This window comes from Caretta caretta, chromosome 11 (genome assembly GCF_965140235.1).
Source record: "Caretta caretta isolate rCarCar2 chromosome 11, rCarCar1.hap1, whole genome shotgun sequence".
Classification (NCBI taxonomy): Eukaryota; Metazoa; Chordata; order Testudines; family Cheloniidae; genus Caretta; species Caretta caretta.
Window position 1 is genome coordinate 58,424,269 of NC_134216.1, and position 13,067 is coordinate 58,437,335.

General features: G+C 40.3%; 1 protein-coding gene across 3 annotated transcripts in view; it reads right to left on the reverse strand.

The window, feature by feature from the left end:
- Positions 1–1,014: 1,014 nt before the first annotated feature.
- SATB2 (SATB homeobox 2) overlaps positions 1,015–13,067 on the reverse strand; it is a 166,198-nt gene continuing 154,145 nt past the window's right edge. For all 3 annotated transcript variants that reach the window (XM_048869826.2, XM_048869827.2, XM_048869825.2), the window contains one exon: positions 1,015–4,174. In XM_048869826.2, the coding sequence (XP_048725783.1) occupies positions 3,719–4,174 (456 nt within the window). In that variant the 3' untranslated portion in view covers positions 1,015–3,718. The remainder of the gene's footprint in view (positions 4,175–13,067) is intronic.

The following is a 13,067-nucleotide window of genomic DNA, read 5'->3' on the forward strand; positions in this document are numbered from 1 at the left end:
AGTGAAAAGTAGCAATTATGCATGCCAGAAAAACAAAACCTAACCAAATGGCGCTTGTGTGAGAAGCTTCCAAGTGAAGCAGCATTAATTTAACATACAGTTGTTTTTACTTGGTCTCTGATGAAATTCCAAAATTCAATTGACAAGCAGGTGGTGGGGTACCGTAAGACACAGTTCTCTATTGTCTTTTTTTTTTTTTTTTAAACAAGCAAGTCTGCCGATGTTTCGTGCGGAGTGTAAATGAGTCATTAAGGGAAGAACCGCGGCATCCTAGCCATAGAATTAAAACGGGGGTGGGGAAAATGGCAATACTAAAGCAAGTGAGGACTGTTAAGTCTGGAGTTCAACATAAATTCTGTCTGCTAGGATGGAATCCAGGCACTCGCTACTTTGTTAGCTTAAGAATTTTGAGCAATTTTTTCCACTTATCTGCATTCCCTCAAAAAATCCTTTTCACACATTTCCACAGATACATCAATCCTTGAGGCATTCCCCCAGACACTCAGTAGGATGCCCCGCTATAAATATAATAAAAGCCTTTTTTTATGTCCATTAACCATGGACATGTGTGTTCCAAAAGTTTCCTGACACGCAGTCATTTGTGGTTTTTTAATTATAAACAGAAATATCCACCAGTGAAATATGGGAGCGGGGAACAAATATCTTTATACATTTGAGTTCCTTTTGCATACTGTGATCCAGTTGGTTGAAAGGCAGTGCATCTATGCCCCTCCCTTCCCATCCTGTCACAGATGATATGTGTGTGTGTGTGTGTGTGTGTCTATACACACACAGTAAAAATCCAGTCACATACTGGGTCAGATTCTCAGCTGCATTAATTCGCTAAAGCTCCACTGACTTGAATGGCCTTTTATGGATTTAGCAAACATCTGTAATGACTGATAATGCTGTTCTGATCACATCTTATTTCCAAAATAAGAACATGTTTTTTCCCTTGATTTCACAGGTCTGGTTCACTTTATCTCAGAGAGAAAGAAAATAAGGCCCAGTGAATTACGTGACAAATGAAGTCATATTTATTGAATGCGTTTTATTTCAACAACCAAAAAATTCTAACAGCCTAACAATGCACATAAGTTAAAAATTAATTATCACTTAGTGATAACAAAGATAAAGTTGATTTACATGGAAAAAAGAACATTTACAATATGTTAATCCTTATTCACATTGTTGATACCGCAATAAAACACAATTTGTTTTTTGATTTTTTTTATTATTTTTTATTTCACAAAAAAGGCGGAAAATTGTGCTTTGTTAAGAGGCACTACAAGAAAAGTTTCTTTTTCCAAATAGATATTATATGATGGATACTGAATAAATAGACATATATGCATTGTAATTCGCAAAGTTCTGGCAAGACCACAGGCTAAAATGCCCACAGATTCACTTAGAACCACTGCAAAGTTGGCAGTGAAATTAAAAATAAAAGGCAAGACTCAGCATTGAAAAAATACCTAATAAAATTTTTGGTTGACGTGTAAAAGATACCAAACGTTGATACCATCAACAGATGAACAACCTTGCAAGGGAAAAAATCAGTTTCCTTTTACACAGATGGAGTGATTTCAGTAACAGTAAAAGAAGACAGTTTTGAGAGAGTAACTCTTCAAAGAACATAAAACAGCAACCATTGAACTTCTGATTAAAGCTGCAGCATACTACAGAAATAAAGAATGAGGAGCAAGAAGGGTTTAATTAAGCAAACCACCATCATTTCGCAAAGGTACATAAAACTAATGCAGAGATACTGTTATGTTTCAAAACATTATTTGAAAAAGTCCCTTTAAAAACTCCAGAGGTTACTGAGCAGCTAGAATTAGCTTGTATTGCAACATGTCTTCTCCCTGTATATTGTACGTTCTGAGTAAATATCAACACAGAGGTTTGTTTTTTGTTTTTACTCCTACTTTTTATACCTTTCAAATATATAAATAGTATTAACAGTTATATTACAATGCCTGGTGTAGTAAACAGAAAATAACTTTCAAAGTGATATTGCATGAGGTCTTTGTCAAGGTTACATAAAAGCACAACACGGACAAAAAAGAAACCCTGCAGATATGGTTCTGACTGCAGTTTAGAAGGAGTCTGCAATAAGTCCAGCTGCAATAGTAGTGAAGGTGAGGTCGTCTCTTGAAAATCATTACATGGACGTGAAAAGTAATGCTACCTGGTGTTGCTCCCGACAAGATGCCTCAAAACACTTGGAAACTATAGTAGATTGCAGCTTTAGTGCTCAGACCATTGAAGAGTCAGTCAGCATAAGTTCTGCTTTATGTAATGTAATTGCTATGTTAGGTGTCAGGGAAAATGTTTCAATTTACGACAAGAAGGTGACCACACAGATATCGCCGCTCATTCTTATTACCTAGAGCTGTTAGGCTGCAGGAAGATTGAAAAATGTGTTCGCATCAGGGCTGCCATGCACTGAATGTGGGCTACAGCTTGTGAGACTAGTGGCTGAAAGCGCTTAGTACCACTGAAATAATGTGCATGAAACAAAGGACGCCCAAGTTTAATAGACATAAAAGGGAAAGGGAAAGGGAAGCCAAGAGTGGGAGACCCCCTTTATCAATCAATTTAACTGGACAGTTTTCTACCCATGTGGGTTTTGATATTCTAGTTTCCTAACTTGACTTTATGTTGAATCAAAAAATAATAATAAAAACTAAAAGCAACAACAAATAAAAGGCATAAATGTATAAATTTTAAGAACTGAAACAGAGAACAAGTAAATAAACTCCACAGTAAAACGTGGTTCATAGTATGAATTCCATACATCAAATCTCAAAATGCTATTTTTTAATCGAGACCTCATTAACGGACAAGTCTTCTATGCACTGAATTTCAGTTTTACTCATTTTGAATTCCGTGAAAATTCATCTGTTCACTACAGAAAGGGCAGTCTGAATAATGGAACGTGCTATATCGTTTTAAGTGTGCACTGTGTTTTAAAGTACTTTGACATAGTAGTTGTTTTTAAGGTGCCCTGATTTTTTTTTTTCCATTTTCTCTTTTCTTTTTTTGGCAGTGTTGATTTATGTCTTTAAATACATACCTCAAAAATTACCCATCAAGTTGCCAGATAGGAAGCCATATAATAACAATAATAAAAAAAATCAGGGATAAACATAGAAAATAAATAGGAATTCAAAAATAGTCACCACACCCTGAGAGCAGGCGGCAGTTATCAAAAAGCCAAAGCAACTCATTGTGAAGTGGTTTTAATACATAAACAAGTTTCATCTTTAAAGAACTCATTTCACAGTCTATACTTTCGGATTGTAAAGTTCTGTCCCATGCAATTTTATATATATATATATATTTGCATATATATATATACACACACACACACACACACACACACACACACAGAGCTGTAAATTTTTCTTCATTGATTTCATAGGTCTTTTTCTTCCTGTTAACTTGCTAGATGTCCCTTTCATAAGTGCAAGATTAAAACAGGCATAATCCTATGTGATTACAACTATTATCTCAGTCAAAAGTAAAAGTGTAACACTCAAGTGTCTGTGTCGAGGCGATGTTTGATTGGATGATGCTGAATTCATTCAGTTTGCACATGATTCGTGTACAACATAAACAACAAAAAATGCAAAAAGAGAAAAAAAAACAAATTAATACAAATAAACAGAAAATCCTTGGATCAATGTATTGCTTTCTGTATCATGGGCTCACATTATCTCTGGTCAATTTCTGAAGGAGTTGCCTTGCTTTTGTCAGGATTCTCCTCTTCGGGTTCTACTTTGTACATTTCCTCGGAGCCTTCTTCACTGTCATTCTCCTCCGACTCAGTCAGCAGCTCCTCATCTTTGTACTCTGCCACATCAACCACTGTTCCCAAATGCTCTTTTAGCTTCCCATGGTGTTTTACATGGTAACGTTGGTTCTGGAAGAATTTGATGATCGTGTGTTTGGGCAGATCCAGCTGAGCCGACAGAGTGTGAATGGCCTCCTGGTCAGGATACAGGCCTACATCATGGATAAAACTTTGAAGGATGCCTAAAGCTTCCAAGGATATCTTGGTGCGGGATCTTGGCTTTTTGGCACAACTGTCCTCAGCAGGTGGGGGTGGGACCTCTTCTCTTGGAGGTGTGTTTTCCTTTGCAGGCTGGGACTGCTGTCTATGCAGGACCTATATAATTAAACATATACACATATTCAATGAACTTTCTGCACAATTCAAAAATGTGGCCAGCCCTCTGGTTAAAAAGGCCACCTGATATATGCAGCAGATGGACAGAATTTAGGTGAGGTTTTATTTTACCCTTTAGTATACGGACGTACTTGTGAATTTTTATTCTCCATTCCCTTTCTTCTCCACAAAGCACTGCACCGTAAATGCAGATACCAAAGGACAAAATATGAAAGCCCAAGTAAAATGGCCAGAGCTAGAAATTAAGTTGGGGGTCATTGTGGCCCAGTGGACATGGGAGTCGACTGGAATTCAGGATAGCTTGGTTCTACCCCCAGCAGATTAAATTCCCCTCTACCACAGATGGTCTGTGTGACCTTGGGCAAGTCACTTCACCCTTTTGTATCCCTCTTTCCCCTCTTACTCTTTGTCCCACTTATTTAGATAGTAAAGTCTTTGGGACAGAGACTGTCTCTCAGTATGTGTTTGTACAGTGCCTACCACAAGAGGATTTGATCTTGGTTTACATGCTACCGCATAGCAAACAATAGGATTTGGAACAAAACCCATGAGAATTGCTTTTAGACCAAGACTTATATAATGACATTTTTCAGACAGATGTGGCAATATTTTCCTTTTTTTAAATGTAGTGAAACTTGTCTTAACCCAGTGATGCTCAGACTGAGGCTCACGAGCCACAAGTGACGCTTTAATGGGTCTCCGGAGGCTCTTTGCAGCACATGATATTAAAACACTGTGATTTCATTATTAACCAATCTAAGTTATTAATCAGTCAGGATGCTTTTACTATGTTATTATGTTATCAACTACAGATGGTTAATAATACTCGGCCAGTCATTTTGCTGTGAGAATTTTATATATATATACACACACACACACACACCACACACAAACACACAAAGAGAGAGAGAGAGACATTGGGAGTAATGATGATTGCTAATTTGGCTCCTGAATCACTGAGGTCTGAGTATCACTGTCTTAAACACTTGCCTCTCTTTTTAGGCAGCTGGAGTTTGTCCCTATCACTCAAGGGACAGACAAACTTCAGCTGCTTAAAAAGAGATGGCCTTGAAGTGAAGGAGGGGTAGTGTTGTAACCAGAATGGCTAGGGCAGAGGTTCTCAAACTGTGGTCCGTGAGCTCCATGCAGGTGGTCTGCAGATAGTTCCCTCTGAGGTGCATGCCTGGGTGGCCTCACACAAGAGAATGAAAGGCCACCCAACTAGTTAGTGGAGCCGCGCAGGCGTGGCTTCGCTAATTAGGTGCCTGGACCCTGGAGAAGATGCACGTGTAAGGTGAGGTGGTGGTCTTGGGAGAAATAGGGGGTAAGTGAGAGGGGGCAGTGGGGTGAGAAGAGGGGCTGCAGCGGCCAGAGAAAGAGGTGACTTTCCCTAGCTCCAGGGCTGTGGCTGCTGGGGAGAGATGGCCCTCCTTCCCAGCCCCAGCTCTGTGGCTGCTGTAGCAGGGAGAGACCCCCCTCCTTCCTAGCCCCAGCTCGGGGGCTGCCACAGCGGAGGAGAAAGGGCACATCCATCACATTAGAAAGGTAAGACTACTGATATTAAAATATGAATTGTGTGCTTTTATTTGTAGAACAAAATTTTTTAAAATTATTATTAAGTTTTTTTTATATAGCGCTTTTATCCAAAGCACTTTAGAATAGTTAGCTAATGGTACAAACAACATTTGGAGAGATCATGAAGTGGTCCGCCGAGACCCTCAGCAATTTTCAAATAGTCTGTGGGGAAGAAAAAAAAAAAAAAGCTTGAGAACCACTGGGCTATGGGATACTCTTGGAAAAGTCTCTGAAGATAAGAAGTTGCCTTTGAAGGGTGTCCTTTGAGCAGGTTTCACTATACTAGGTCTGTATTAATTTTGTTAACTTAGGAGCCTTGAGTTCAAATAATTAATTTTCCTGCATTCTAAGGAAGCCTCTGGACAAACACAGTCTTTGACCCTCTAAAGGGTTTTCACCAGTATTATAATATCTACTATTTGGAGGTAGGTTTAAAGAAAGCATCTGTAATTCCTATAGAATCCTAACAGCCATTTATAATTACTCAGAAAGGGCTTTACTCAGCCATTACCTCAGGTAAAACTTCCATTGAATTGTTAGAACTATATCGGAGTTACAGATGCTTTCTTTAAAGCAAAGTCCATAAAGGAGATATTACTGGCAAGCAAAAAAAACAAACAAAAAAACAAAAACAAACAAAGAAAAAACCACCACCACAGGATTGAAGGCTGCCTTTGTCCAGAGGTTTCTTCAGAATGCAGGGAAATACTGATCAGAACTCAAAGCTACCAAGCTAACAAATTTAATATGGACCTGATATTTCACAAAATAAGAGGAAATCTTGTTTCCCCACTTGAAAAGTATCCTTCAAGTCTCTGCTTTAAATATTCAAAACATCTTGCATGTACAGTATCGTTAAAATCAACCCTACATTCAAATGGTTTAGAAGAACTAAAATGATAGAAACTTGTTCAGGGCTCAGACTGAATTGTATATAAAAGGTAGCTATTCTCCCTGAGAAAGCCAGGATATAGCACATACACACACACTGAGCAGAACCTTGCTAATTCAAACTAACACTGGAAGAGACGGATCCATTGTGGATTGCCAAATCGAGCATACAAGAAAACAAATATTAAGATATCTGCATCAGAGTGACCTTTATTCATTGTCCATCCATGCCAGAAGAAAGACACGAGGCCATAGATATGGTTTAAATAGGCTACAACTTTATTCACGTATAATATCTGGGAGTACTCGGCAACAAATTGTACAATGCAGGAAGGAGGGGGTCGTCTCCCTGCTGTTCAAGATGTAGGTGCCCTAAACCCTCTTCCTCAGTCCCCCTTAAAGGGACCAAAAGAAGGAAGTGGGGTCAGCTCCCCACTGACAAGACATAGGAGCCCCAAGTTCCCCTGCTCAGCTCCCATAAAGGATGATTTCCTTCAAATCCTTTTCCAATCCATTTTATCGGATAACCGTATCCCTTCCATACTGAGTACCTGCACTGGACATCCGCCAAATATATGCTTACATAGAAGAATCATAGAAGATTAGGGTTGGAAGAGACCTCAGGAGGTCATCTAGTCCAACCCCCTGCTCAAAGCAGGACCAACACCAACTAAATCATCCCAGGCAGGGCTTTGTCAAGCCCGGCCTTAAAAAACCCTAGGGATGGAGATCCTACCACCTGCCTAGGTAACCCATTCCAGTGCTTCACCACCCTCCTAGTGAAATAGTGTTTCCTAATATCCAACCTAGACCTCCCCACTGCAACTTGAGACCATTGCTTCTTGTTCTGTCATCTGCCACCACTGAGAACAGCGAGCTCCATCCTCTTTGGAATGCCCCCCCCTTCAGGTAGTTGAAGGCTGCTACCAAATCCCCCCTCACTCTTTTGTTCTGCAGACTAAACTAGCCTAGGTCCCTCAGCCTCTCCTTGTAAGTCATGTGCCCCAGCCCCCTGATCATTTTCATTGCCCTCTACTGGACTCTCTCCAATTTGTCCACATCCTTTCTGTAGTGGGGGGCCCAAAACTGGATGCAACGCTCCAGATGTGGCCTCACCAGTGCTGAATAGAGGGGAATAATCACTTCTCTAGATCTGCTGGCAATGCTCCTACTAATGCAGCCCAACATACCATTAGCCTTCTTGGCAACAAGGGCACACTGCTGACTCATATCCAGCTTCTCGTCCACTGTAACCCCCAGGCCCTTTTCTGCAGAACTGCTGCTTAGCCAGTCGGTCCCCAGCCTGTAGCGGTGCATGAGATTCTTCCATCCTAAGTGCAGGACTCTGCACTTGTCCTTGTTGAACCTCATCAGACTTCTTTTGGCCCAATCCTCCAATTTGTCTAGATCACTTTGGACTCTATCCCTATCTGCCAGCGTATCTACTTCTCCCCCCACATCTTAGTGTCATCCACAAACTTGCTGAGGGTGCAATCTATCCCATCATCCAGATTGTTAATAAAGATGTTGAACAAAACCAGGCCCAGGACCGACCCCTGGGGCACTCCGCTTAATACCAGCTGCCAACTAGACATCGAGTCATTGATCACTACCCATTGAGCCCGACAATCTAGCCAGTATTCTATCTACCATATAGTCCATTCATCCAATCCATACTTTTTTAACTTGCTGGCCATATCAAAAGCTTTGCTAAAGTTAAGATATATCACATCCACTGCTTTCCCCATATCCACAGAGCCAGTTATCTCATCATAGAAAGCAATCAGGTTGGTCAGGCATGACTTGACCTTGGTGAATCCATGTTGACTGTTCCTGATCACTTTCCTCTCCTCCAAGTGCTTCCAAACAGTTTCCTTGAGGACCTGCTCCATGATTTTTCCAGGGATTGAGGAGAGGCTGACCGGTCCGTAGTTCCCGGGTTCTCCTCCTTTCCTTTTTTAAAGATAGGCACTATATTTTCCTTTTTTCAATTGTCCGGGACCTCCCCCAATCCCATGAGTTTTCAAAGATAATGGCCAATGGCTCTGCAATCACATCAGCCAATTCCCTCAGCACCCTTGGATGCATTAGACCTGGACCCATGGACTTGTACTTGTCCATCTTTTCAAAATAGTCCTTAACCTGTTCTTTCACCACAGAGGGCTGCTCACCTCCTCCCCATACTGTGTTGCTCAGGACAGCATTCTAGGAGCTGACCTTGTCTGTGAAGACAGAGGCAAAAAAAGCATTGAATACTTTAGCTTTTTCCACATCATCTGCAACTAGGTTGCCTACCCCATTCATTAAGGGTCCCACACCTTCCCTGAAAGTTGTAACATTATAATCACCCTACTGCCAGCTCGATCCAGGTAAAGAGGGTCTTTACTGGGCTACATGGGGTATAAATACACTCCACTCTTCCGGTCAGTAGGAAAGGCAACACAGTGTTCTTCTTCTAAACTGGCCCCAACTTCTTGCCCATCCCTGTAAACTTTTCCTCTTCTTCTCATTTGCTGTAAGGGAGACCTTTAAGGGGCAATGCCCCTTTTCTTCCGGCTAGCCAGACAAAGACCCACTCTCATAAAGGTTTCAGTGGGCACATTTTTTTTGGCCAAATGTCATGTTTTATTTATCATAACTCTTCAGACTACACTAATAAAAGTAAAAGTAATGCAGTCTCAGTAATACGACACCTCACAGCAATGTGCTGCTATTAAACTATTGCTGAAAAGTGAGTTGAGATAGGCACTTTCACATTTAGGGAAGGATTACGTTACCTTTACTCATTTTACTCCATGAGTTGTCCCACTGAAATCAACTGGGCTAATCGACAACTAAGGCTACTCACTATGACTCAAGGAGGCAGAATCTGGTGCTGAATTAGATTGGTTCTACTCTACCCACACATTCATATGTGTGTTTGTTTGAACAGACAGACAATCTGTATAGAGATTAAAAATCCATACAACAATATGAACAATCAGCCCAGAAGATGCAAAAATCACATCTGTAATAATACAGTAACTGCTGGTGATGGAGAACTCTAATGCACTGAGCAATAAAGTAGTGATAAGGCCTAAATAACGTCGACCAATTAAAATGAATGTTCCTGGCACTCTCGCTTCACCACTTTCAAATAACAGAAAGCTCATGTGGTCCATTGTGGCATGCTAGCATCAGCAGAAAAGTGAGAACTACAGTACTTCAACATCCTAATTGCATTAGGCATAAAAACACTAGGGCAGCCCCGCGGCAGGGCTGCCCTCCACAGTTAAAAGGCAGATGTCGGCACTGGTGAAATGCAGGTTGGTACAGTTCTGACAGGACCCATCTACAGGGAGGAGTGTTCATTGAATGAACACAGTCAATGTCAATGGATCAGAGTTCTATTTCTGTAAATACAAACACATGCAGTGTCAGCGAAGTTGCATTAGTTAGAAAAAAAAAAGACAATCAAAATGAAAAAGCTGCAGTTTCTGTTATGCCTGTCTCCTTTGGGGATTATATTTTGTCTATGGATTTGTTTTTAAGAGATGTTCAGTCATTATATTTTTAGATAGTAGTGATATGGCCCAGTGTATGTCCTCTCACAGACCATTCCTGAAGAGTCTCCAATAGTTGTGTGCCTTGGCATTCTAAAACACAGAGCTGTCAATAGCAACAAGTTTAACTGCATCAACAAACTGACAGTATGAACTTCAGAAAGCTGCATGCTAGAAGCGTCAAGAAATATTGCTGATCACAACTTGGTCATCAGCTATTGTAGGTACAAAAGTATCCAGAAAGAGTATGAGTTACTCAGTTTGTTTGTGTTGGAATTGGAAGTGACTTTTCTTTTTTTCATTCAATAAACAGCACGAGAAGTGATCCATCTGAAAAATGTTACAAGACTTCCAATCAAATATAATGATGAAAAAAACTCAGCAGTACAGGATCAGCAGCAGTAAAAGGTTTAATTTGAAGAAAACGAAGGGATGCCTACAGCATCTTCAAAGCAATCAAATCACCAAAGAGAGGGCTGTGCAAAAGAAAGATAAATACAGCGTAATTTTTTTTAACCCTTTCTGAGATGAAGCCACCTTCCTACCCTTCCCAGAAGGGAATATGCTGACCATGGCTTATTAGTACAATATATTAGAAAAAGGTTGAGTTTTGTCTGAATTAATATCTTCTTAAACAACAAAGTCTTAATTCTACTTTCAGTTACACCAATGTAAATCTACAGTAACCCCATTGATTTCAGTGGGATTACTCTGAATTTAGACTGGTGTTAACAGCACATTGTAGTGGTATTATTTGCATATATAAATACAGATACACACAGACAGATACACACACTCTGCAATTCCTCCAAATACAAAACCGTTTATTATTTGTATCTCCTGATTAAATAGGTTATTAACCTATTTTGAATTAGTCAGAAGTTTGTATTTCTCTGGGAAACAGACCAATGGTCAAGTTCTCTTATTTAAGTGAGAATTAACTTCATGTTTTGTAAACAACTCCTTTGGACAAGCTTCATAAAATGCACTAGTCGATTTCTGCCGTTTGATTATTTCATTTACTGTTCTGCACACTACATCGTCACAAAGGAAACTATATAGTTTATGGTAGTTCCAGTTCCAGAATTTAGGGTCATCATTTTTCTGATTTCCATGCAAAATTCCTATGGATGTTAATAGGTGTTCCGCATACCACATTATGTACTCTTGTATTTTTGGTTAATGCTGTTCTGGCTCACTTACAGAATAGAAGCATCACTGCAGATTCTCTTTATAGCTAAAGCATGGGGTATGTGCATGTGTGTTTACATACGTGTACAGGTAGCAAGTGATAATCGGTAACCTGTCAAAGAAGAATATGCATGAAGTGTCTGCTGAGCTGTGGAGGCAGGCTATAGAGAAGAAAGACATATGCAGCGAACACATTTTTTCAGAATAAAACTGGTTATCTGCTTGGTGGCAAGAGACACACCTGTACTATACAGAGTCTGTTCCCACACACCTCTCTTCCCTGTCCCAGGAGCATGATGATGCCTCCCCATTACTTAGACATCTCCGCGGCCTGCTAGTCACTGAAGGATTCAGTTCAAATTTGCCCCCTTTGTTTCTAAAACTCTCCACTGACTTGCTCCATGCTTGTCTCACAGGTCTCCTTTCCCCACTCTCCTCCTGCTCCTCTAGCACGGCTCTCCTCTGTCCCTACACACCAATGGTGGGTGAGTTTGTGTGAGAGCCTCCTTCTCTGCATCTTCTGGCCTCTGGAGCTGACTTCCTGTCTCCTTGCCCCTCACTACTTCTCCACCTACTTTCAAATCTAATTTGAAGATATATATCTCACTCCTTACCCATAGGACTTACTTTTCTGTCCGTCCGATAGATTTAATTTTCGAGCTGTAAAAGCAGCATTACACTCTAAGCCATTTTAGAAGGGACGTTGTCCGAAAGATGCCGTATGAAATAGAGCTTTATTCCCATGTACTCTAAACACACTCAAACATTCACTTTTCATATATGAGCCACCGCCGACAGAAAACGTACAAAAAGCTAATACGATGGAAGTTGACTTAAAAAGATAGAGTGACTAGTCTTAAATCGCACAGTATTGAAATATGTTTTGAAGGCCACAATGAAAACCAGCTGGGAGCCATGTGTAAAATATAATGGTACATGCCTGCAGGGAAGGAAGTTAGATATTGAATGATTAAGTTTAGGAAAGTATATAATGTAGTATATCATTACAGGAGTGAGCTGGATTACTTGTCATAAGCTAAGGCTTTGTGGTCTTTTTAAAATCTAAAGCAAAGAAATATTGGGGTGGGGGAAGGGGCCACTGCTCTGTTTCACAGGTAGCTGCTCCCCATCTCCATTAAGATGATCTTGGATGAGAAAACAGGCTTCAGGTGAAGACTACCAGATGTAGGTCCCATAGAAACAAACCAAACTGGACAAACTCCATTTAACTACAGTTCTCCATCAGCACAGAATTCAATTTTGGCTAGATTCATTACCTCATTGACATTCGTTTCCACCCCACTCTCTCCCCATCTAGAGCTAAAGATGACAACATAGCCCCTCATTAAGGGAACATGTACTCTCCCACCCCCCAATAAGACAATTGAATAAATATATGTATGTGTTGCATTGTGCATTGAATGTCTGCCAGCTAGCTAAAGGTTAACAAAGCTTACTTTGTGAAAAACAGGTTTTGTTGCCTATATAACTGTCACAACTGATTAGAAACAGGAACCACATTTCTACATGATTTGTGTCATCAAAACTCCAAATTCTTTGTTTTACAATGTGGTTCAATTATTTCCTTCTTAGCAAAGAGAATTAGTCTGTGAGATCATTACTTCTAACACATTCTCTCAGAAACTATTGAAGTTATTATAAGGTGTCCCCCC